Source organism: Protopterus annectens, chromosome 3.part1 (assembly GCF_019279795.1).
Source record: "Protopterus annectens isolate FY-2018-M chromosome 3.part1, PAN1.0, whole genome shotgun sequence".
Classification (NCBI taxonomy): domain Eukaryota; kingdom Metazoa; phylum Chordata; order Ceratodontiformes; family Protopteridae; genus Protopterus; species Protopterus annectens.
This window is the reverse complement of record NC_056732.1, coordinates 1347221083-1347243387: the sequence shown is the minus strand read 5'-3', so window position 1 is coordinate 1347243387 and position 22305 is coordinate 1347221083. Positions and strand designations below refer to the sequence as shown.

Below are 22305 nucleotides of genomic sequence, written 5' to 3'. Positions count from 1 at the left end.
GATAGGAATACTGTCATATTGCTAATGCAGTACACTGAGTAAATAGGTTCCAGTTATACAAATGCATATCATAGTCACAATATCTAAATGTATTTACAAGTGTCTGAGTTGTGATAACTATTAAGTCACATGCAGATCATAGCTACAGTATCTAAATGTATTTACAAGCCTCTGAGTTGTGATAACTATTAAGTCACAGCATAAAAGAACATTACTACTTAATTATTTTGCCTACAGACTGCTTGCTGATCAACGGTTATATATGGTTGACTGCATTGTGTGTATGAACCAGTGTGTTTGATCAAACTTTTGGCAGATTTGCTTAGTCACTTTGAAGCAGATTTTTGTTGAAGGAATTACCCCTTACAATGAAAATAGGTAAAATGAAACAGGACAGCACAGCTGACCTCACTATCAGGTCAGATGAAGTATATGAACCGAAAGATTTGCTCTAGGAAAATAGGATAGGGTAAAAATAACTTTACTTTTTATCTTCCCGGTCATTTTAGATCCAGCCTGTGAGAATCTAGTAAACAGAGGGATAAAAGGACATGACACCATCAGAATGTGACATGGCAGTTTGTAAAGTCTACCTACTGATTATGAACTGAATGACATACGAAAACAAACATGTTTAACTTAAATATATAACATGACTGCTACAATACAAAAAATAATTACAAAAAAAATATGTCATCTAGTGTTTTTAAATGATTTTCAGGAAGTTAGCTGTCTGACCATCAACTGTAAAATAAAGTTCTTTTTACAAGTACATAAATATGTATTTTTAAAGTGTTATACACACAATTTTAGCTATCTTTGTAAGTAATAATATACTGCTGATAAGGGTACATAGAAAGAAAAGAACACTCTTTGTACAAGACAGCCAAAATAAAAGGGAAAAGGAATGTTTTATCTTAGAGAGTGGAATGTCATTCCTCCTTCCTCGCCTCCAAGAGTGCTACAGAAGCCAGCTGTCAGAATATATCCCATGTCATTTTCATATAAGGACAACAAGCAATGTATGACGTTACCCTGAGTGCTGCTAAAAACAACCCAGCCTGTTCAAACCATTCATTAGACATTGTCCTACAACTGATAGAAAGAAACCCCAAAGAACAGTATCACATACCAGAGGCAGAGAACTGATTCAGGGAGGGCAACTTCACAAACTGTTCTGTACAACTTTTAATTACTTTAAGGTTATATATTTGGCGAACAGCACTTGATGAAATGAGCACTTCTTTGGAATACAAGTCCTTCTCCAAAGAACAGCAGACTATGGATAATCTTGAGAAACAGCTTATTTGTCCCATTTGTTTGGAGATGTTTAGCAAACCTGTGGTTATCCTTCCATGCCAGCACAATCTCTGCAGAAAATGTGCAAACGACATCTTCCAGGTAAGTGAGAAAACTTAAAAGTTTTTGCAGCTGTTATGTAAATAATTTTCTGCATTATTTAAATACTGTTTAAACATTATCACAGAGCATATTTAATATAAAACCTACAATGTTTAATAGAGTAAACAGTGTGTATGAGTGGTTATATGCTAGAAATACATTTCCATTGGTATTTGTTGTTTTCTTATAGTTAATACGACTCATTTGTTGGTCATCTTGGGAATTTATTTCACCTCTTTCAACTTAAACATTACCTCTGGGCAAGACTAGTATGGCTGACATACAGACATTTTTAAAAATAGCATGTTGTGACCTCTGTGGCTAGTATAGCTGTCCTTCTGGCTCTTTCCTATAAAAAGGCATGATCCCCTCACATCAGTTCCTGAACAACCCCAAGGTCCTTTAAAATGAATTGCCTGCTGTCAGTGAATCAGTATGGGCTGTGTTTTACTGAAGAAATAAATGAAAGGCAGCAGACAAGTAACATGGATTATAGAACTGTGCCTGCCAAGACCCTGACCTCTCTTTTAGGATAAGAGTGTCATGCTCATTGAACCACTGCTGCAGGCTTCTGTCTGACCAGTTAAACCACTGGCACTTACAGTATGGTATGGAGCATTGTTTGGGTGGCCTACTCTTGAAACTACCTGGAATGATTTAAAGATTCGTTAGCAGTCTCGGGAATCCAGGTGTGTAGCTTTTGATATGTTTGTATTCACAGTTCACTGGAATACATAAAATTAGTTGCCCCCATGCATAAAAGCCATCTAAACAGAATGACAACAGTTACATTGCAAGTATTTTGTAGTTTTTAATAGTTACAGATAATTGTTTGTATCTTAAAATGACCCCACCCCACATCCCAGATTGAGGAGCTCTGGAATGATTAATGAGAACTCTGATCATGCAGAACAAAGTGTATGTGGGGCCCGTTTCTGCACTTATGGGGGGAGGGGAGGAGGTTGATGACCGTATGGGCAATGCATGTAAATTTATCAGACATGAGCCAGTAGGTGACAAAGAAGGCAAGTGGGCTATTCACTGATCTTATTAACTAGCAGTTTATCCAGAGAATAGTCAGGAATGTTAGGCTGTGAGTCATGATATTGTGATGACTGGATGGGACCATTATATTTGTAGATGTTTTTGAATATATGTTGGCAAGTTCCATAGGGTCTGAGAAATGAAAATATGGACTGTGACAGTTTACTGACTTACTGACTAGTGGTATTTAAGACAGTAAGACTGTACGGGTTTTGTAATGTGACGCTGTTAATTGAAGGGTGAGAAATATGCAGAACCCTACTAGTATTAGGCATATGCATCATGGTATATAAAACAAGGGTTAGGGTGGTATTATTTCTTGCTATTTTTATCTGGTAAAGATTTATGATATTTTGAGGCTGGTGCTTAGCTAAGGAAACTTGGCTTAAAAACATGATGTACTTTTTCCTTTCTTATTCCCCACTATTAACACATTTTGTCTGCAAATGTTTGAAACCCTGCAGTCTTTTCCAATTATAAATATAAAAGCAGATTAAAGGAAGGGGAAATGCATGAATTTGTGCAAAATTGTGTGGTGGTACTATGTATATATAGTGTGAAAATGGGCCTGTGCTTGTTGGACCAACCCAGTTAACAAATGTGAAATAAATAAAACTAAATAATTTAGTTTCTGAAATGCAAACTATAACCTCTTGCATCTCCTGTGCTAGCAATGGTTGCAAAATTCAATTGCAGTCTGTTTACTAAAACAACGAGTAATGTTGAACATAACCTTTCTAAAAGTGATTGGCAGTTGCTTAAAAGGTTAAGCCAGGACAAGCAGATATGTGTCATGAAACCTGACAAAGGGGGTGGGGTTGTGATCATGAACAAAAAGACTATCTTAATCATTTGAATATACGTTTACTAGAGAATCATTTTTATGAGGAGGCATCCCAAAACTGTGTTCATGAGGCATAGAAAAGGATAGATTATTGTATGGAGGACATGCTTACCCAAGAACAGATAAGATGGGAGGAATACAACTTCTTGAATGTTAAACATCCAATAATACCAGCCATCTTTGGTATTCTGAAGATTCATAAGGACTTGGTAAACCCACTATTAAGATCTATGTTGATGGGGGAGGTTGAAAACCCATCCTTTAGCCAAGTTCATTGACGTCAAACTAAAAATACGTTCAGAATTCGTTTAATGTAATCCCCCATATGGAGGGCGTGTAAGCTTTTCATGAGTTCCTCATAGACTCTTCAGGTTTCAATAACAATGACATCAACACCCTTTGTACTTTAATGGAAATGGTACTTAAAACAACTATGTGTTCCTGGAAGGTCAATACTTCCTACAGAAAAAGGGTGTTGCTATGGGGGCCTCATATGATCCCATATTTGTGAACATTGTCATGTCACATTGGGAATAAGAACACATTTTTTTAAAAGTTCCAGGAACTAAACTGGTCCCTTTATACCTCTTTCCTGGATGACATTTTTATTACCTGGGTAGCGGGCTTAAGTGAGTTACAATAGCTTGTTGAATTCTTGAATTTAACATCTAGTTTTTTTAAATTTACCTATACTTATGATTCATCACACATACACTACCTGGATGTTGAAATCACTAAGGATTTGCTAACAGGGGATCATAAGTAATATTTTCAGGAAAAGTACATACTCTAATAGTATGTTACATTACATGAGTTGTCATCCTCAAAAATTAAAAAAAGGAATAGTGAAAGGAAAGTTTTAGTGTGTTTAGCACATATGGTATCAAAGGATGAACACTTCCAGGTAGAAAGTCAAAAATTGACTACAATGTTTATAACTAAAGGTTATCCAACTGAGCTAGTTGTCACTATTTGTGATGAAGTTAAACAGAAAAGAAGCCAGGGGTTATATGTACCGATATAATTAGAGCCCAGGAGCCATTCAAATCTAATAGAGACACAGATGTAAACACCAATGTCTTTCAAGATAGTTTTGTCACCACATGCATGACTGATAGTAACAGCATTCTGAAAATTTTGAAAGATAATAAGAACATTTTCATTTGTTATGGAAATGCTGTAGAAACAGTGGGAGCAGGACCTAGAATCCTATTTAGGAAAGGTAAATCACTAAAACTATACATGAAGCTGTGTACATGAGGGAATGTACAACTGTCTCATGTACACAGACAATCCTCTCCTCCTACCACAAAACATTAACATATGCGAGAGATGCAATTATATAGCTAAACTGGAGGCTAAGCTCTCTCCACCCAATACTGGAACAGGCAGTGATGAGGAGAAGGTTAACACTTGCACCACACCCCCAGCCTTACATAGACATACTAAACCAGCACTGGCAAAAAATACACATAAATACACAAAATTATACTCAGAGGCTCTAAATAAAAACCTGCAAAAGCATCAGAGACCTCCAAAGCAGACACCCAAAAAACCTGCACCTCCCATCACAAACCAGACAACAGATAAAACACAAAATCATTGTGCCGCACAATCACAGCCCTTAAGGCAAAAAAACATACCTAACACACTAGTAATAGGTGACCCTATAGTCAGGCACACTGACGTCCCACTCACTAGGCTGAACAAGGAGAAGGTTACTGTTAGCTGCCTGTCGGGAGCCAGAATCCACCACATAACACAAGCACTCAGGTCACTCCAGAACAAGTACAAATATGACTCTGTCATTGTTCATGTTGGTGTGAATGACCTGAGATGTACCTCCCTGGACTACATGAAAAGAGACATGGAAGAGCTCTATGATCATGTAGCCCAGGCGGGTAGGACCCTGACCCTGAGTAGCATCCTGCCCTCACCAAGAATGATACCGCAGTATAAAGAAAAAATTATCAATTTCAACAATTGGCTAAGCTTCTGGTGTCATTCAAAGGGGATCCAGTGTCTGTCAGCCTGGGACGACATGCTCAACAAGCCTCATTGCTTCACAAGAGACGGCTTGCACCTGTCACCCCTAGGCTTTCAAATGCTGGCCAAGGCTCTTGCTGCCCCCATACTGCCTTTTTAAGGCAAGACTTAAAAGTCAAACCCACCTCCGTAAATAGCAGAAATAAAAAAATGAGGGTTATGCTACTCAACGCCAGGAGCTTAAATCTCAAAATGGAAGCATTTGAAGCACTCCTTAGTATGGAGAATGTCGACATCTGTGCAGTAACTTGGTTCAAGGCTCCACAGAGCACCCCAGCACTACTGGGCTACAACTCAAACCACACATTTCGACCACAGAACATGGACCAAAACACAAAAGGAGGGGGTGCATCCATATTCATCAAGGATACCTACACCTCCAGGTTAGTGGCGCAGCATGATACCTCTGAGATCATCCATGTGCAACTAAGATCGGGCAGATCTGCAATGCAAATTGTGGCCTGCTACATATCACCCTCCATGACCTAGGACCACCACTCCACCTTTCTGGAGACACTGAAAAACATGAAGGTCCTACCGAACACCCTGATATTGGGCGATTTCAATTACCCTACCGTTAACTGGGAAAGCTACTCAAGTACAAACTCCCAGGTCCAGCGCTTCCTGGAATTTATCAACTCAAATGCCCTGGATCAGCTGGTAAACTCCCCTACCAGAGGTGAAAACATATTGGACCTGGTCATCACCAACATGGGTGACAGGTGTTCTGCACCGGAGGTCAACCCGTCACTGGTTAGATCAGACCATAAACTAGTCACTGTGGATGTCCACACCACACCACCACCACCCCCAACCAAGGAAACCACAGTAAAAAACTTTTCTATAGCAAACTTCACCTTACTTAAGACAGAGGTGGTAAGTTTCATAGCCCCCACGCTAAAGGATAACAGTGTGCAAGATGCAGGAACTTTTACAAATGCACTCTATGAGTACCTAGAAGGATGCATGGATCGTGCCATCCCTAGCAAAACTAAGACTCACTCCCCTAAGAGAAGGAAACCAGTCTGGTGGACCCCTGCCATAAACAGGCTATACAACAGAAGGAGGAAACTAATTCAGAAAAAAAGCAAATCCCAAGAAGGAAAGACATTCCTGATCAGTATCAGTAAGAAACTATGGTCCCTCATAAAATCATCCAAGGCTAACTTTGAAAGAAAAATAGCCAAGGATTCGAAAGATAACCACAAAGCCTTCTTTAGCTATCTCAAGACTCTAAGTGGCAACATACAGATATGCTCTGAGCTAGTGCAAAATAGCACAAAATATACTGAACCTACTGATATTGCCAACATCCTGGCAGATAGATTCACTGCAAACTTCATCCCCCTCTCACCCCCAAAAGGGTCTACAACAATACCAGAAAAGTGTAGTGCCCCAGAAATCACAGATGCACAGGTGAAAACAGCCCTTTCAAAAGCCAAAAGCACAGCATTAATGGGGCCAAATGGTGCCCCAGGCTGCATCTTGCACGAACTACAGAATGAACTAACCTCCCAACTAAACACACTGTTCAACCTCAGCCTCTCCACAGGCTATGTGCCCATAGAATGGCACACAGCAATGGTTATTCCACTCCACAAAGGAGGGGCCACAACTGACCCTAGTAACTATCGCCACATAAGCCTGACTAGCCTGGTCTGCAAGGCTATGGAGCGCATCATCATGGAACTCATTAACAAAGACACTTGGAACCTCCAAACACTTGACCCGACCCAGTTCAGCTGTGTTAAGGGCAGATCATGCCTACTAAACCTGGTTGACTTCTTCAAGACAGTCACCAAGGCCATAAATGAGGGAAAGGTGGTTCACACAGCCTACCTTGACCTTGCCAAGGCTTTTGACATCATTCCTCACTCGGGAATTAAAGAAAAACTCACCAGCCTGAACATAAACCCCTACGTCACGAGATGGGTTGCCAACTGGCTTACAGACAGAATTCACATGGTAAGAATAGTGGGCTCCAGGTCTGACACTAAACCAGTCACAAGTGGTGTCCCACAAGGCTTGGTCCTGGGACCCCTACTGTTTGGCATATACTTCTCAGAAGTATAGGCAAACACAGGAGGACTATGGCTAACCAAATTCACCAATGACTGCAAACTGGGAGCCATAACTGACTCTCTGTCTGCCACGGACATTCTCCAAAAGGGCCTTACTGAGACGGACACCTGGTGTCAAAGTCATGGTCTCAAGCTAAATGCCAAAAAATACATAGTCATCCCATTTGGGAAAAACAAAACACCCATGAATTACCACATAGGTGGCAGCCCCCTTAATACAGAACAGGTAATAAGAGATCTGGAGACCCAGGTAGATAGTAATCTCTCCTTTGATAATCATATTGCCAAAGTAGTTAGGAAATCCTTCTATGTAGCCCATCTAATTACTAAAGGGTTCGCATCTAGAAATAAAGAGGTTATAGTGCCCCTCTACTTGTCACTCATCAGACCCATCATAGAGTACAATGCCCCATTTGGGATGTACCTCACAAGACACTTCCAACAGCTGGAAAGACCACAAAAGTACCTCACCAAGGGGATTACTGGCATCAAACATATGTCCTATGCAGCCCGACTGGAAAAACTCCGGCTGTACTCAGTGGCATATCACTTACTCAGAGATGATCTCTGCCCGACTTACAAAGCCATGTCCAACTCAGAATTGATGGACATGCTCCACCTAAAGAAATCCAAGTCACTGTGAGCCACTCGCTCTAGTGAGCTAAACCTCACCAGAACAATAAATAGAACATGCTGGAGGGATAGATTCCTGTCACAGAGACTCCTCATGCTTTGGAACAAAATTATTAACTACATTAGACGCTCTGTCCCTCACTAACACTCTTCAAGAGAAGCCTTGACGAGTTTATGGATAACAGAAAATACACCCCTGGGATCACTTCATTGGCTCTTCTTGACAGAGGCATAGTTAATTAATCAATGGGGCGGCAAAAGCTGACACACTCTGGCTAGGTTTATAAATGCCCTCAGGCAGATAGCTTAGTACCTACCTATGAACCTATGAACCTATAAGGTCAGAATAGAGAAAGTAAGGGGACATGAACAAATCAAAAGAGGGGCACATTCATGTGTGTTTTTTACACTCAATGCAAATATATACTAGAGAAAGACTTTGTGATAATTAGTGGGTTGAACATTTTCTCTGATTTTCATTGCAATTGCAATACTACTTACATAGTTTACCTACCCAATTGTCAAGAGTGTGACAGTTTTTTTGTAGGGAAAAACCAAAGGAACATTTTGTGATAGAATATATGAACATTTTCTGGATGTAAAAAAAAAAAGAATTCTAATGCTTTGTTTAGAGATTTATCAAAATTTCCCACTCACAAGTTCTTCTTTTTTTGGTTTAGATTCAGTCAAAAAGAATAGTAGAGGGGGACATTGAGATGATTTACTTGAGCTGCGTAAACTTAAATGGCAAATTTTATTAAATACTCAAACATTACCAGGTTTGAATGATGGACTATCACTTGCTAGTGTTTTATGGTTACGTTGATATGATGTATAACATTTTTTCTGGGTTATGCGAAATCTGTCTTTTTCTTCTTATTTTAAATGTATGTTTCTTTAACAAATTTTTCTGTGGACTCACACTTGATGCAAATGACTTTGTAATTGGTGACTTTGATTGGTCTTGATGAATCATGTGACTTGGAGAAGAAATATTTAAATGTGAGCATTGCATTGATTTTTATACTGGTGTAGTCATGGTTTCACTCGACAAAAGCTTTCAATATTGTTTTTTTATACAATAAAGATTCCTGTGGTTTTTACTGGTGGCCTCTGGGACCTGGTTTCTAGCTTCATTTTGGAGTTTTTCAAGGTTCTTAATTTGTTATGTCTTATGATGTAATTAAGTCCCTGTCCTTTTCAGGTAGAATAACTGGTTTAGCTAATTTTGTTGTCAGAAATCAAAGAACTAAAATCAGTTGATGCAATGATTGTTTTCTGTAAAATTGGAATGTATAAATATTTTAGGTTGGTCTTTGTTCAATCTTTAATTTTGCTAAAGATACTGAGGTGACTATTTCCCTGTAAGTTTACTATTTGCAATTTTTGCTTGTTGTCTTCTAGGAATGTATAATAGTAAAGGATCAGTACTCTTTAATCTAGAGGTACTTAGATTTATCTATCTAGCTTAGGTTGAGTTTTTTTCAAATATTCCTGGGTAACCGAATGTTATTTTAATCTTCTCTGTGCAGTTTCTTATTTATCTTTATATGCAGTCTGTAACTGTGTTGTTTTTCTTATTGTTTAAGTAAAATTTATTCACTTTTAAGTTCTTGTGGCTGGTCTTTTATACACACACACACACACACACACACACACACACACACACACACACATATATATATATATATATATATATATATATATATATATATATATAAGGCAGTTTAAGAAGAACTAAGCTCGTGAACAACAAGCTCAAGCTTCACAAAGTCTCTGGAAGTTGTCTTTCATCGTTTTATATGAAAAAAACACCAACAATAACAAGTATGTAGCTGTATTCAATAAGTATAGGGAAAGTTCATGTGTGTGACATCTGTAAGCTTCCCATAACCTGCTCACATGCACAGAAAGAGCTTGAGCTACCCATTACAACCAAACAGTACCACACAGCTTCAAATGTAGCAGAAAGCATTTTATAAAATTATTAAGTATTTGGGATGTGTTTTTACAGTTGGAATTTATGTTTTTCCTGCCTGTTGCTGTTTTAATCAGAAATAGAATGTTTCCTCATCTCTAAGGTAATACATGTTATGTGATATTTCTGAGTAAAGTTTTAAGGTGTGGAGACACAATTTAAAGTGTACTGCTTATGTTTATTAGTATGTAGAAGGACGTGTGTTTGGTGCTTGCTAGGGAATACTTATCTTCTCCCAGTGTTGCTGTGTTTACTGCATCAGTAGTCAGGTTTCTTCTTTGGGTACAGCATGGATAATAATCCTTGTTCTGTTTCTTCCATTCTGCTTGCACTTAAAAACAAAAAAGAAGTAAAAACTATTACCTCAGCCTATGGTTAGTGACTCTGGAGTAGTCAAAAATGGCCCACAAACCACTTTTCTTTTGGCCTGACTCCCTCTGGTGTAGCTATAATGGCCACTATGGACCAGGGGTTAGAGACATCCTCAGAGGCTGTTCCAGTACCTGTTACAGCTAAGGAAGAACCAAACAATTTAGGTAGGAGTTGTCTGAGAAAACAGACTTCTTGCTAGGGACAGTTGGCTGTTCTCTGACCATTCCCCAGTAGGGATATTCCTAGAAAAAAGAAATAGACACTTAATTACACAGCAGATGATCAGGTTATTTCTGTATATAAGTCAGATGTTATTTCTGTGGCTAAGAGTGTTTTGCCGTTAGTCAGGTCTGAGAGCTGTTTGCCTTTTTACAGGTCTAGTGCAGGTATTACCTGAGAATACTATGTACTTTCAGAGGACTGAGGATTTTGACAGAGACGGGATACTTCTCCTCAGTAAGCCATTGCCCAGAAATCTGCCACTTCAGCCAGTGAACTGAAGTTAATCCTAGACAAGGTTTTTGTTTTCATTGCTGAGAGTATTGACTGACTAAGGGATGTTTTTGCTTGAGAGAAAACAGTGGCTTCCCCAGAATTGGATAGAATTCATGATCTGCTAGACTGAGAAGTAATTAATTCTGCACCTATTCCTCACATTTTTCCAGCTTTTGAAGGCAATTTTAAAGCTGCCTGCAAGGCTGTTGACTCATTGGCTGCAGTTCCAAAGAACTGCTGATAAGCAGTATGGTGTCTCTCCAGATTATAAATTCCTTTATTCTGAACTCTGAACTGACACTGCTGGAGTTATGACAGCAGGGTCAGTCCAGAGTTCAGAGTTCAGTATGGTGTCTCTCCAGATTATAAATGCCTTTATTCTGAACTCTGAACTGACTCCAGCAGTGACAGCTAGCAATAAATACTTGGCTCCCTTTGTCCCAGTACCATCTGATAAGGAGGAAAGTGGTTAGTCCAACAAGGGAAGAGAATGTTTGCTTCTGCTATGTTAACCTTTAGGATCTTGAATCATCAGGGCCATGTGTGGAAGCTTCTGCGAAAATATGCTTATAGTTTGGAAGAATTTTCTACATCATTGTCTCCAGAAGGCAGGTCATGTTTGAATCAGATTCTTTCTAACTTGAGTCACATTTTCTAAACATGCTCTGAAAATTGTGTATGATTGTGCTGACCCTGTGTCTAGAGCTTCCCTTCTTCTTCTGTGGTGTTGAGAAGATTTGTTTGGTTGTGTAATCAGAAATTTTCAAATGGGGGCATGGCCAAGATGGGCTCTGAGTAGCAGCAGATTTCAACAGCTCCACTAAAGAAATATTATTCTGACAGGAATTCTGCCTTCAGACTAAAAATTGAAAATACTTTTATACATGATTTGAAAGAACTTAATTTCATCTATAATAATATCAAGTTAAAACAAAAAAAGGCAGATTTTCCTGTCAAATTATTTCTGGATAACTTCTCCTCATCTGAAGAAATTCATCATGAGCTTCACTAAATCCAGTAACCAGGATTCCAGCTTCAAAAGAGAGATTCAGACTTTGATAACAAATATACAGGATCTTACCACAAAAATTGATAAGCTGGATACTAAAATAGATAATTTTAAGGAGAAGACTACCAAACAAATGGATTTACTCCATCAAGACTTACTACAACAAAAAACTCTGATAACAGGTATTGAAGAGACTCTGAATGATCTGGATGGGAGAATTACTGAAAATGAAAATAATGCGGAATTCCTACTCAAACAGAACACTCTTCTACAAAATAAGTTAGATGACCTAGAAAACAGATCTAGACGCAACAACCTAAGAATATTTGGACTACCAGAAGGCACTGAAGGGAACAATATGACTAACTTTCTCACCACTTGGTTACATAAAACTCTTGATCTCACTGAAGCTATGTCCTTTGATATTGAGAGGGCACATCGTTCCCTTGCTACAGTGGATACAGCTAACAAAAAGCAACCTAGATTTATCATTGTTAAATTCCTCTCATCTTCTGATAAGGAATTAGTGTTAAAAACTGCATGGTCCAAGGCACCAATTAAATTAAATGAAGCTACAATACATTTTGACAATGATTATTCATCTGCAGTTATAGCAAAAAGAAAAATATTTTTTACCTTTGATAAAGGAACTGAAGAAAGCACAGGTGAAAACACACCTTTTGTTCCCTGCAAAGCTGAAGATATTTTCATCAGAAGGTCCCAAAATATTTGAAGACTTGGAATCAGCTCTGAACTATGTAAAAGTCCATAAGATCTTAGAAAAAATAGAAGAGATGGAATGGGCTAATTCCATGCTTAAGAGAATGGCATCTAATCCTACCTGGAAGACTTCGGAGAAACAAAAAAGACTAAGAAACAAGTGACTTAAATATTTATGTTTGCAGTTTGTTATGTTTCTGGAAACATTGTCACTGTGTTAATTACATGTTGATATTTTCACTTACAAGGTAAGCCTGCTTTTTCTTTTTTCCATCCCATTCACATATAACCCTAAGTATACACATAATTTCATTTTTTACTTAAACTGAGCTAAAAGTTTATACTAACGGTAATTATATAGTCATGGGTATTGTTATAAAGATATTTCAAGATTGAAGGGTAAACAAATGGAGCCACTGTGTTAGTAAATTAATTACTTCTCATATATAAACATTCTAGATTCCCTCTATAATCTCTAATTAATTTAAAATAATTATAATCAGATTAATTCAATATACATAGATATAAGTAAATAAAAGTTCACTACACAATCATTTGTCATTCTATGTTATTCACACTGAACACTGGTTTTTATTTTATAGTTTATACCTTAAGAATCAATTTAAAACTTTTATATATGTTAAATTCATATGATGATAATATGATCTGATAACTTTTCAACATTCTACTAAGACTCATAAGTGAACTCTCTTACAGTTTTAAATATATATATATATATATATATATATATATATATATATATATATTTTTTTTTTTTTTCATGTGAATGTTAAATGAAGTAATGGGGCTCTGTGATTTATTTAAAATGCTTTCTGCTACATTTGAAGCTGTGTGGTACTGTTTGGTTGTAATGGGTAGCTCAAACTCTTGCTGTGCATGTGAGCAGGCTATGGGAAGCTTTAGGGTTGCCAGCTGTCCGGTTTTTGACCGGACTGGCCGGTTATGTGACAAATTGTCCGGTTAGAAATTTCAATCAAAACCGGACTTTTGGTTTTAAATTTTGCGGCGCTGATGTCATCACATGCACGGCTACCAGCCTGTCGGAATTGAGCTCAATGAGCTCACTTCTGGTAGTGCGAGCGGGAAGCAGAAGCCCAGCATGTAGTGTGAGTGGGAAGCAGAAGCCCAGCATTAACCGACTTTGGATATTATTTCACTTCGGGGAATTCATCAACTTGACTTATGGGAAGGCAGCAATTTCAGAAGCCAGCACAAAGGTAGTGTGTGTGTGATAAGATGGGTTTTCTTTTCAGATGCCAACATTTGAATGAAGTCTGTGTGTGTTTTATGTGTAAGAGAATACGTGGAGAGAACTAATATTTACTTCTGCTACAACAAAATGTTCACATGCATTTGAATTTATTAAATCAAGCAACAGTTTATATACTACATACATTATGTAAGTAAAAGAGAATATGTTAAATGCTGGTTAGGTGATTATGACTTGTTAAACATTGTCATTTAAAACTTTGTTATCTCTAGAAGGAGGTTACTAAATCCGAAGTGTATAACTTGGAGACAAAACACAATAAACAAGATGCAAACAGGGATCTGGGTTACATGGAGGATTGATAGAGGAGTTCTTCCATTACAAAATAATAATTTTTTTTGTGCCCATTTTTCTGTTTTGGTTGTTGGGTGAACTGTGCATTTTACTGAACATTTGCTTAAACATTTGGAGAGTACTTTTTTTGGCAACTTGTTGTATAGCTGAATGTCAAGAATGTTTAGTTTATAGTTATCACATCCAGTAAATCATGCATCACACATGCTCTCTCTCTCACACACACACACACACACACACACACACACACACACACACACACACACACACACACACACACACACACACACACCCCTTGTCTGACTGTTCATGGTGGTCCACTGCATAGTCCAAATGTCTTCTGGTATTCAAATTCTACCCATGTGGAAGATGAAGATGTAAACAGTCTTGGCTTCTGCATCTGTGCAACCGGACATGAAGGGCGTTCTTAAAGAAGAATGCTCTTAAAAAAAGTATTTTTTTTCTATTTATAGTGTGGGTGTGGAAGTAGACTTTTATGATGGAAATGTTCTGAATTGGGCAGTTTTGTCATTATTGGTTCATGCATTTTGTTTCATTGCCTACAGTACAGTCTACTGGAAAAATATTCAAACAATAAATTTAAAATGCACTCTAACAAGTGTGCTGTATTATACAAGGAATATAATTTAATAAAGTCAGGAAGGTGTATCAAAGAAAAGAACACATGTATGTTTCTTGTTTTGTGTGCAAGGGGCCTATGATTTGCAAACAAACCAAAGGTAATCTTTATCCACCCGTGGCCATGCATTTTCTTTGGATGTGGTGTGGGTTTCAATGCTGTTTCAATGAATGTGAGTTTCAAGGGTAGAGAAGTTTTAATGCCATTGCCAAGTTTATTTTCCTTGTGAGACAGTATTGCTTTGTTTAACAGATGTCTGTCAGTGTTTGTGCATCGTTGTGCTGTAAAATGTAAAAAATAAAATCCACATAATCATTGTAGAAGAGTAGTTTTAATGCTAAGTCTGTTTTCATTGTGAGACTGTATTGCTTTATTTAGCAAATGTGTATCAGTGGTTTGTGCTATAAAATTTGAAATAAATGTTTTAAATTAAATCCAAATATCTGTAATCACTGTAGAATTAAAGCAGAAGACAGTATGCACAGTGAGAGTTTTAAACAGTGTTTATAGCAACTGGGGAGAAATCAGCTGAAAGCAAGCATCTGGAACAGAAAAAGAGTGCGTTCCCATCAGCTGATGTCACAGTGATGTCACAAAATGGGTGGAGCATGGATGGGAGAGGGGTGGGAATGGGTGGAGTTATGGGTGATGCGAGGGGCATGACTTTAGTCTGGTTTTAGCCACAAAGAAAGCTAGCTAACCCTAGGAAGCTTACAGATGTCACACACATGAACTTTCCCTATACTTATTGAATACAGCTACATACTTGTTATTTTTGGCATTTTTTTCGTATAAAATGATGAAAGACAACTTCCAGAGACTCTGTGAAGCTCGAGCTTGTTGTTCACGAGCTTATTTCTTCTTAAACTGCCTTATTTTCACTAAAAATCCTCTCTACATTCTTGAATGAGCTCCACAAAATCGTGACTCATTTTGATGATGTCAGAGCTAGTCGACCAGCCTAACCAGGAAGTCACTATATGTAATTTTGTTGGAAAAGCCACAGAAATGTTGGAAATGGATGTAATCACTATAAAAATGTATTTTAAGCCTGCTTAATACATCATTTAGACAAAATTTGATTCTTAAGAAAGGAACCTTCAACTAAGTCATTCTTATTCACGTCTATGGTAAATTCAAGGGGAAATAAAAAAAAGTGGAAAGTAAGTGTGCATTTACTTGAACTAATGTATGCCAAGTTATTTATAAAGCTGTGCCTTGTTTAATATGATAAATCAGTCTTATTATAAATTATAACTAATTTTTCATTCAGAGGCTGACAGCTGGTTGGAAAATAGCATGAGTTAAAATAAGTTTACTTAAGACATGATAACATATTCTAACATAGGTGCTTATACTGTCATTTGACCTTTCACTTTAAAGATATTCATATTGATATGTTTTGATTACTATACCAACATATAGCATTTGTGTTAAAATGGCTAATAGTTACTTTAATTGACATTTTTCACTATCAGAATGCTGCTTTTCCTAGACTTCAGACTCCTTTCTTTTGAATACTCCCTAGAATAATATGTCATAACAATGAATTTATATGCTAACTTGGTTTAAATTCCACAGAAGGGTCATGTGTTCTGTTGATGACAACAAAGAGTATTAACTAATCAACTATTATATCATATGATTCAGCAGAAGTTAAAATGCTTTTTTTTCCCCTCTCTCAACAAGTATAGAGAATGACTTTATTGATAGAGCATTTTTTACAAATGTTATATTATTCTAAGACATACTTAGTTATATAATTTACATGAAATATACTTATGGTATTAGCAATACCAGAGGCGTTACATTGAATATAACTCTGTTTTACCAGTTTTAAGGAATATATAATCATATATAGAGTTACTATTTTGTCTGTTTAATTTTTATATACAATGAAGGTTATGTCTTGTTGCTGCTGTCTAAAGGTCAAATTCGATAGACAGGTTGGTTTAAGCAATACCTGACGAGTTACACTGATTATACTATGCTTTACTTGTGTTACCGGATGAGTGACACTGATTACAGATTTGTTTCACTTGTTTAATGAATATATAAATATATATAGAGTTACTGGTACCGAGTTATAATTTTATCTATCTCACATCTATGTATAGTGGAAGCTGTGTTTTGCTGCTGTTGTGTAGGGGTTTGATCCGAGTGACAGATGTCACTGGGACAAGGAGTTTACAACTCCAGGCGGGTAGCTACCCCATTTTTTCATAACATATACACTACATTTAATTTTCTTAATAAGTTTTTCCTGACATCCATCATAATTCAAATATATGTAATTACAAGTTGCAAGAATGGTATAACACATACTGCGTATCTCATACTAACAGACAAAGACTATAATTTACATAACAAATATTTTGGAGAGGATTATATAAAATATATTCAAGATAACACACAAATCACAAGAATCCCTTACTCATTTATAAAGCTATCTTGACCACACTAAAAGGTTTATCAATCAACATAAATGGTCTGAATAACCCTATTAAAAGAGGAAGTGTATTTAAATACTTAACTATACACAAACCAAACATAATATTTTTACAAGAAACACATCTTTTAAAAGAAAATATTAACGTTTTAAATACTAATAAATATATAGTTATTGCCAGTTCTGAACATTCTAAAAAGTAAAGAGGAGTAGCAATTCTCTGGAGCAGAATTCTCCCTTTACCTAGAATTATTAAATCATATCAAAACAATAAAGGGATGCTTTGCCTGGTGACAATTAAAATAAATACAAAACTTTTAACTTTAGTAAATAACTATTGGTTACCAGGCATTGGAACCAGTACCATTAAACAACAATTGAACCAAATTGTATCTCATTCTGAGGGTAATATTATTATGGCAGGGGACTTTAATTGTGTTTTAAATGAAAAGGACTCTAGCACTTCAGGGAAAAGGAAGATAAACTCACAAGCTAAACAACTAATACAATTTATGGATACATATCATCTAATAGATATACATGACTATACAGACTTGAGCTCACCTCAATTTACATTCTTTTCTAATAGATTCAAATCATACTCTAGAATAGATAGGGTAGTTATATCCACGCAATAATAAATGATTTAATAAACACCAAGATTGTGTTTTGCCCTATTTCAGATCATAATACAATTATATTTGAGCTTAATTTAAATGATACCCCAATGACTCATATAAGAAGAATACCTGCATATATAACTCAATTAAAAGAATTTCAAACATTTTTTGAAGAAAAAACAAAAAATTTTATAAAAAACAATCTAACATCTAACTCTCATGACATTTATGCATGGGATGCATTAAAAGCTTATTTATACGGACAAATAAATAAATGGTACTATAACAAAAGGAAGTCCAGGGACGAAGACTTAAAAAAATCCAAGTCAAACTAGACAGATTACACCACAAAGTTAATGACAAGTTCACTCCTAAAAATGTCAGAGATGAAATAAATAAAACTAAGGAGGAATATAGTGCAATCTTACATCATAAGACTATGATTTTCTTAGAAAAATTTAAATTCCTAGCCTATTCAGTAAACCCGAAACATTTAACCAACCTTGCAAATAAAACAAAAAGAATCAACAAACATAATCATATTAAAGAAATATACTCGTCAAGAAAAAAGAAAAAAGTTTATAATATACATGACATAATAGATGAATTTAGACATCATTTTCACACGATTAATCAAACTTCTCAGATCATTCAACCATTAGATAAAATAAAACAATACATTAAAAAGAACTTGTATGCCAAACTCAACAAACAACAGTCAGAAATCATAGACAAACAGATCTCCTTAGCGGACATACAAACTCAAATTAATAAACTTAAACAGAACAAAGCACCAGGCAATGATGGCATCATTCCTGAATTGTATAAAATTATGCCTAATACAGCTATTTCTATACTACATAACATATTTCTTATAGCCCAGAATGACATTATTTTGCCCCCATCTTGGAAATATACCTTTATTTTGTCCATTCTAAAATCTAGTAAAGATCCTAAATCATATACCTCATATAGGCCCATAACTCTTTTAAATATTGACTACAAAATGTTTATAAATATATATGCTGACAGATTAAAAAAAAATTTACCCCAGTTAATTAATGATAACCAAACAGGCTTTGTAACTAATAGAAGTACCTATGATAACATCAAACGGTCTCTTATTTAAATCGATTATTCACACAGAAAGAAAAAAAACTTGTCTCTGGTTAGTCTTGACATTAATTCAGCATTTGACTCAATACATTGGGACTATCTATTCACATTATTACACTGTTTAAACTTTTCAGATAATTTTATTAATCTACTATTACACCTTTATAAAGGCACTCTGGCTTATATCAAAATTGGATCATACACATCGACTCAAATACCCATCACTAAGGGAACAAAGCAAGGCTGCCCCCTATCTCCCTTATTATTTACTCTTATAATGAAGCCATGGACTAATGATATACAAGGAAATAAAAATATAGAAGGTTTAGAAATAAGTGATGAAATAACTTCTAAAATTCAGTTATTTGCTGATGATGTGCTCATCACTACTAAAGGAGATAATTCCTCCATAACAGCCTTATTTGAAGCTGTTAACACATTTCAAAATATATATGGAATGAAATTCAATGATAATAAAACTAAGATCTTACCTATCTATTCAAACCATAATAAGAGAAACATTAACATAGATACAATCAAATACATCACAGATCAAATTACATATTTAGGTATCATTCTTGCTAAAAATATTAAATTAATCACAAAACTAAATTATAATACATGTTATGTAAACATTCAAACCTTATTAACGAAATGGAATACAATTATATTTACAACTGAGGAAAGGTTAACTATTATTAAAATGATAATCCTTCCTAAAATTCTCTATATTACACAATCTATTTTAATACTTCCCAATAAAGTTTTCATTAACAAGATCAATTCCCTGCTATTAAAGTTTTTTTGATTTCCCAGGAAACCTAGAATAACACTCAAATACCACCTTTATAGCTGGAACAAAGGGGGCATAGCTTGTCCTGATTTGAATCTTTATTCTAATGCAGCTATTATTAGATCCATAGCACAACTTTTAGATACATCATATCAGGCCAAATGGAAAATATTTTGGGAATCAGCTATGATATTAATATCAAAACCACAACCTTACAAATTTAAATTAATAAACAATCCAATACTATGGATACTTAAAGATTACTTCATGTTACACAGCATACCCAAATATTAATTTAGCTACTTGCATAATATATTAATAAACTTTAGAAATGTTATATTTAAACACACAAGATACAAGGAACTTTTCTTTACAATTTTCCCAATAGCCTTTACTCAAGAGTCCTTACAATCCTTATATATAGATAAAATTACCTTGCTTAAACAAAAAGGTCTTTTGTATTGGTTCCAACTAATCACGGATGAAAGGGTTAAGGATGTAGATCAGATAATAAGTGAATATCAGTTAGACAAATCCCTTTGGCTTAACATACAATCCCTCAGATTATTTTTGCAAAATAAGATAGACCTGATTATTCCTGCTAATAAACAGGTCACTAGTATACTTACTAGTTTTTTTTTAATTCAGTTATTCAACATAAACAAACTTATTCAGACAAAATGGCATTCATATACAGACTTATTAGAAAAGAAACATATTGTTGTCCAGCTAATTTCTGGAACTATTTTTATATAACAAATAACACACTTCCAAGGGATCTAGATAAAACAAATATATCAGAATTTGCAGGGAAAACAACAGTTTCACTTAAATGGAAAATATATTCCTGGAGATTTTTATATAGATCCTTCTACACTCCTCAACTAATGAACAAAATTAATGGTAAACAAAATATATGTAACCGATGTAAGTCTAATATAAACATTGATTGGACCCGTATGTTTTATAACTGCCCTGATTTAAGTGTATTTTGGAAAAACATTAATGAATTCCTGCAAGCAATGTTCACAGATAATTTTGTTTTGACCAAATCATTAATACTTTTCAATACACCCATACCTGGTTGTGTAAAAAAAGTTAAACATTCCTTACTTTGGGCAATACTGGCAGTAGCCAGGAAAACTATAACAAGGAACTGGGTATCTGAATCTTCTCCTTCCTATAATGATTTTAAGAAAATTCTAATGGAAGTTTGTCAATTACAGATTGCAACTATGGCATCTAGAACATCTAGAAAAACTTATAGCTATCATTTATGGGTTAATTTACAGAATTTGTTGAAAAGAGACTGACAGCGATAACATATAAATTAAATTTCAACCTCTCTATGTGTTATATATATGGAAAAATCAAATACTAGTCAACATAATGATATTCAAAGGATGTCTTTGTAAATAGTTTTAGTAATTTCATTTTATTTGTTAAACATTGTTATGTGAATGCCTATGTGAACATCTTTTGAATTGTAAGTATTTTTATGTTAAAAGAATATGTAATTGTTTATACTTATCTCTTTAAAATCAATAAAATTGTTTAAAAAAAAAAAGAAATGTTCTAATAATCTGAAGTCTGAAATTCTTAATTCTCCACTTAGCCCAGGTCTGGTATTTGGAACTGTGATTACACAGATCCTGAAACAGTGGGATGATAGAGATAAATTGCTCCATGGATTCTCAAAGATTTTTCAGGTAACCCAGGTTCTACCCTAACAAGGCTGCTTCTCTATACTTTAGAGGCAGAACAAACAGAAATTCCTGCCATATAACAAGCAGACCCCTAAAAGAAAATGGCAGAAGTATAAGTCTTCCAAGCCAAATAAAAGAATTAACTTTCCCCAAAACAGTCAAGCTCCAGGTAATAAATGCCTATGCCAGGAATGTGATCACCTTACCCACACCTCCTGCCCTAGTTTCCCTACCTCATTCATACCAACTGATCCTAAGCCCCTTAGCCTGGAATCAGATGGTTTCAGACAGATGGGTGTTGACCTCAGTCTGTTCAAACAGATTGCCCAGATTATGATTGGTATGCTATTTCCATGAAAGTAAAAGTGCAAGGTCTGTATGACTCTGTGGAGAGATCAAAGCAGATCAAGGAAATGCTAGCAGTGATTCAAGCTTTGAAATCTCTACACCACCTATGGGCTCCAGGCCATTTACAGATGCAACAGAGCGATGCGGCATGTCAACGAACAAGGGGGTATAAGGTCATACCCTCTTTGCCAGTTGGCAGTGATGGCCTTGGAGTTGCTCTTTATCATTCTATGATGCTTCACCCCTATTACATTCTGTCAAAGCAAAACATTGTGGCAGACAGATGACTCAGCAGTACCTGGACAGACCCCAATAAGTGGAAACTCAATATAGGCATGTTCCAGGCCTTGATCCAAATGTGGGGGACATCTCAAGCAGATCTGAAACAGACAACTAGAACAATTATGAATTCCAAGGTACATCTA

At 35.8% G+C, this 22305-nt stretch overlaps 1 protein-coding gene across 2 annotated transcripts in view; it reads left to right on the top strand.

The window, feature by feature from the left end:
- The first annotated feature begins 1067 nt into the window (after positions 1 to 1067).
- TRIM55 (tripartite motif containing 55) overlaps positions 1068 to 22305 on the top strand; it is a 1312971-nt gene continuing 1291733 nt past the window's right edge. The window contains exon 1 of one of the 2 annotated variants that reach the window (XM_044067375.1): positions 1068 to 1401. In XM_044067375.1, coding sequence (XP_043923310.1) covers positions 1234 to 1401 — 168 coding nt within the window. In that variant the 5' untranslated portion in view covers positions 1068 to 1233. The remainder of the gene's footprint in view (positions 1402 to 22305) is intronic. The other variant, XM_044067376.1, reaches the window with a different exon arrangement.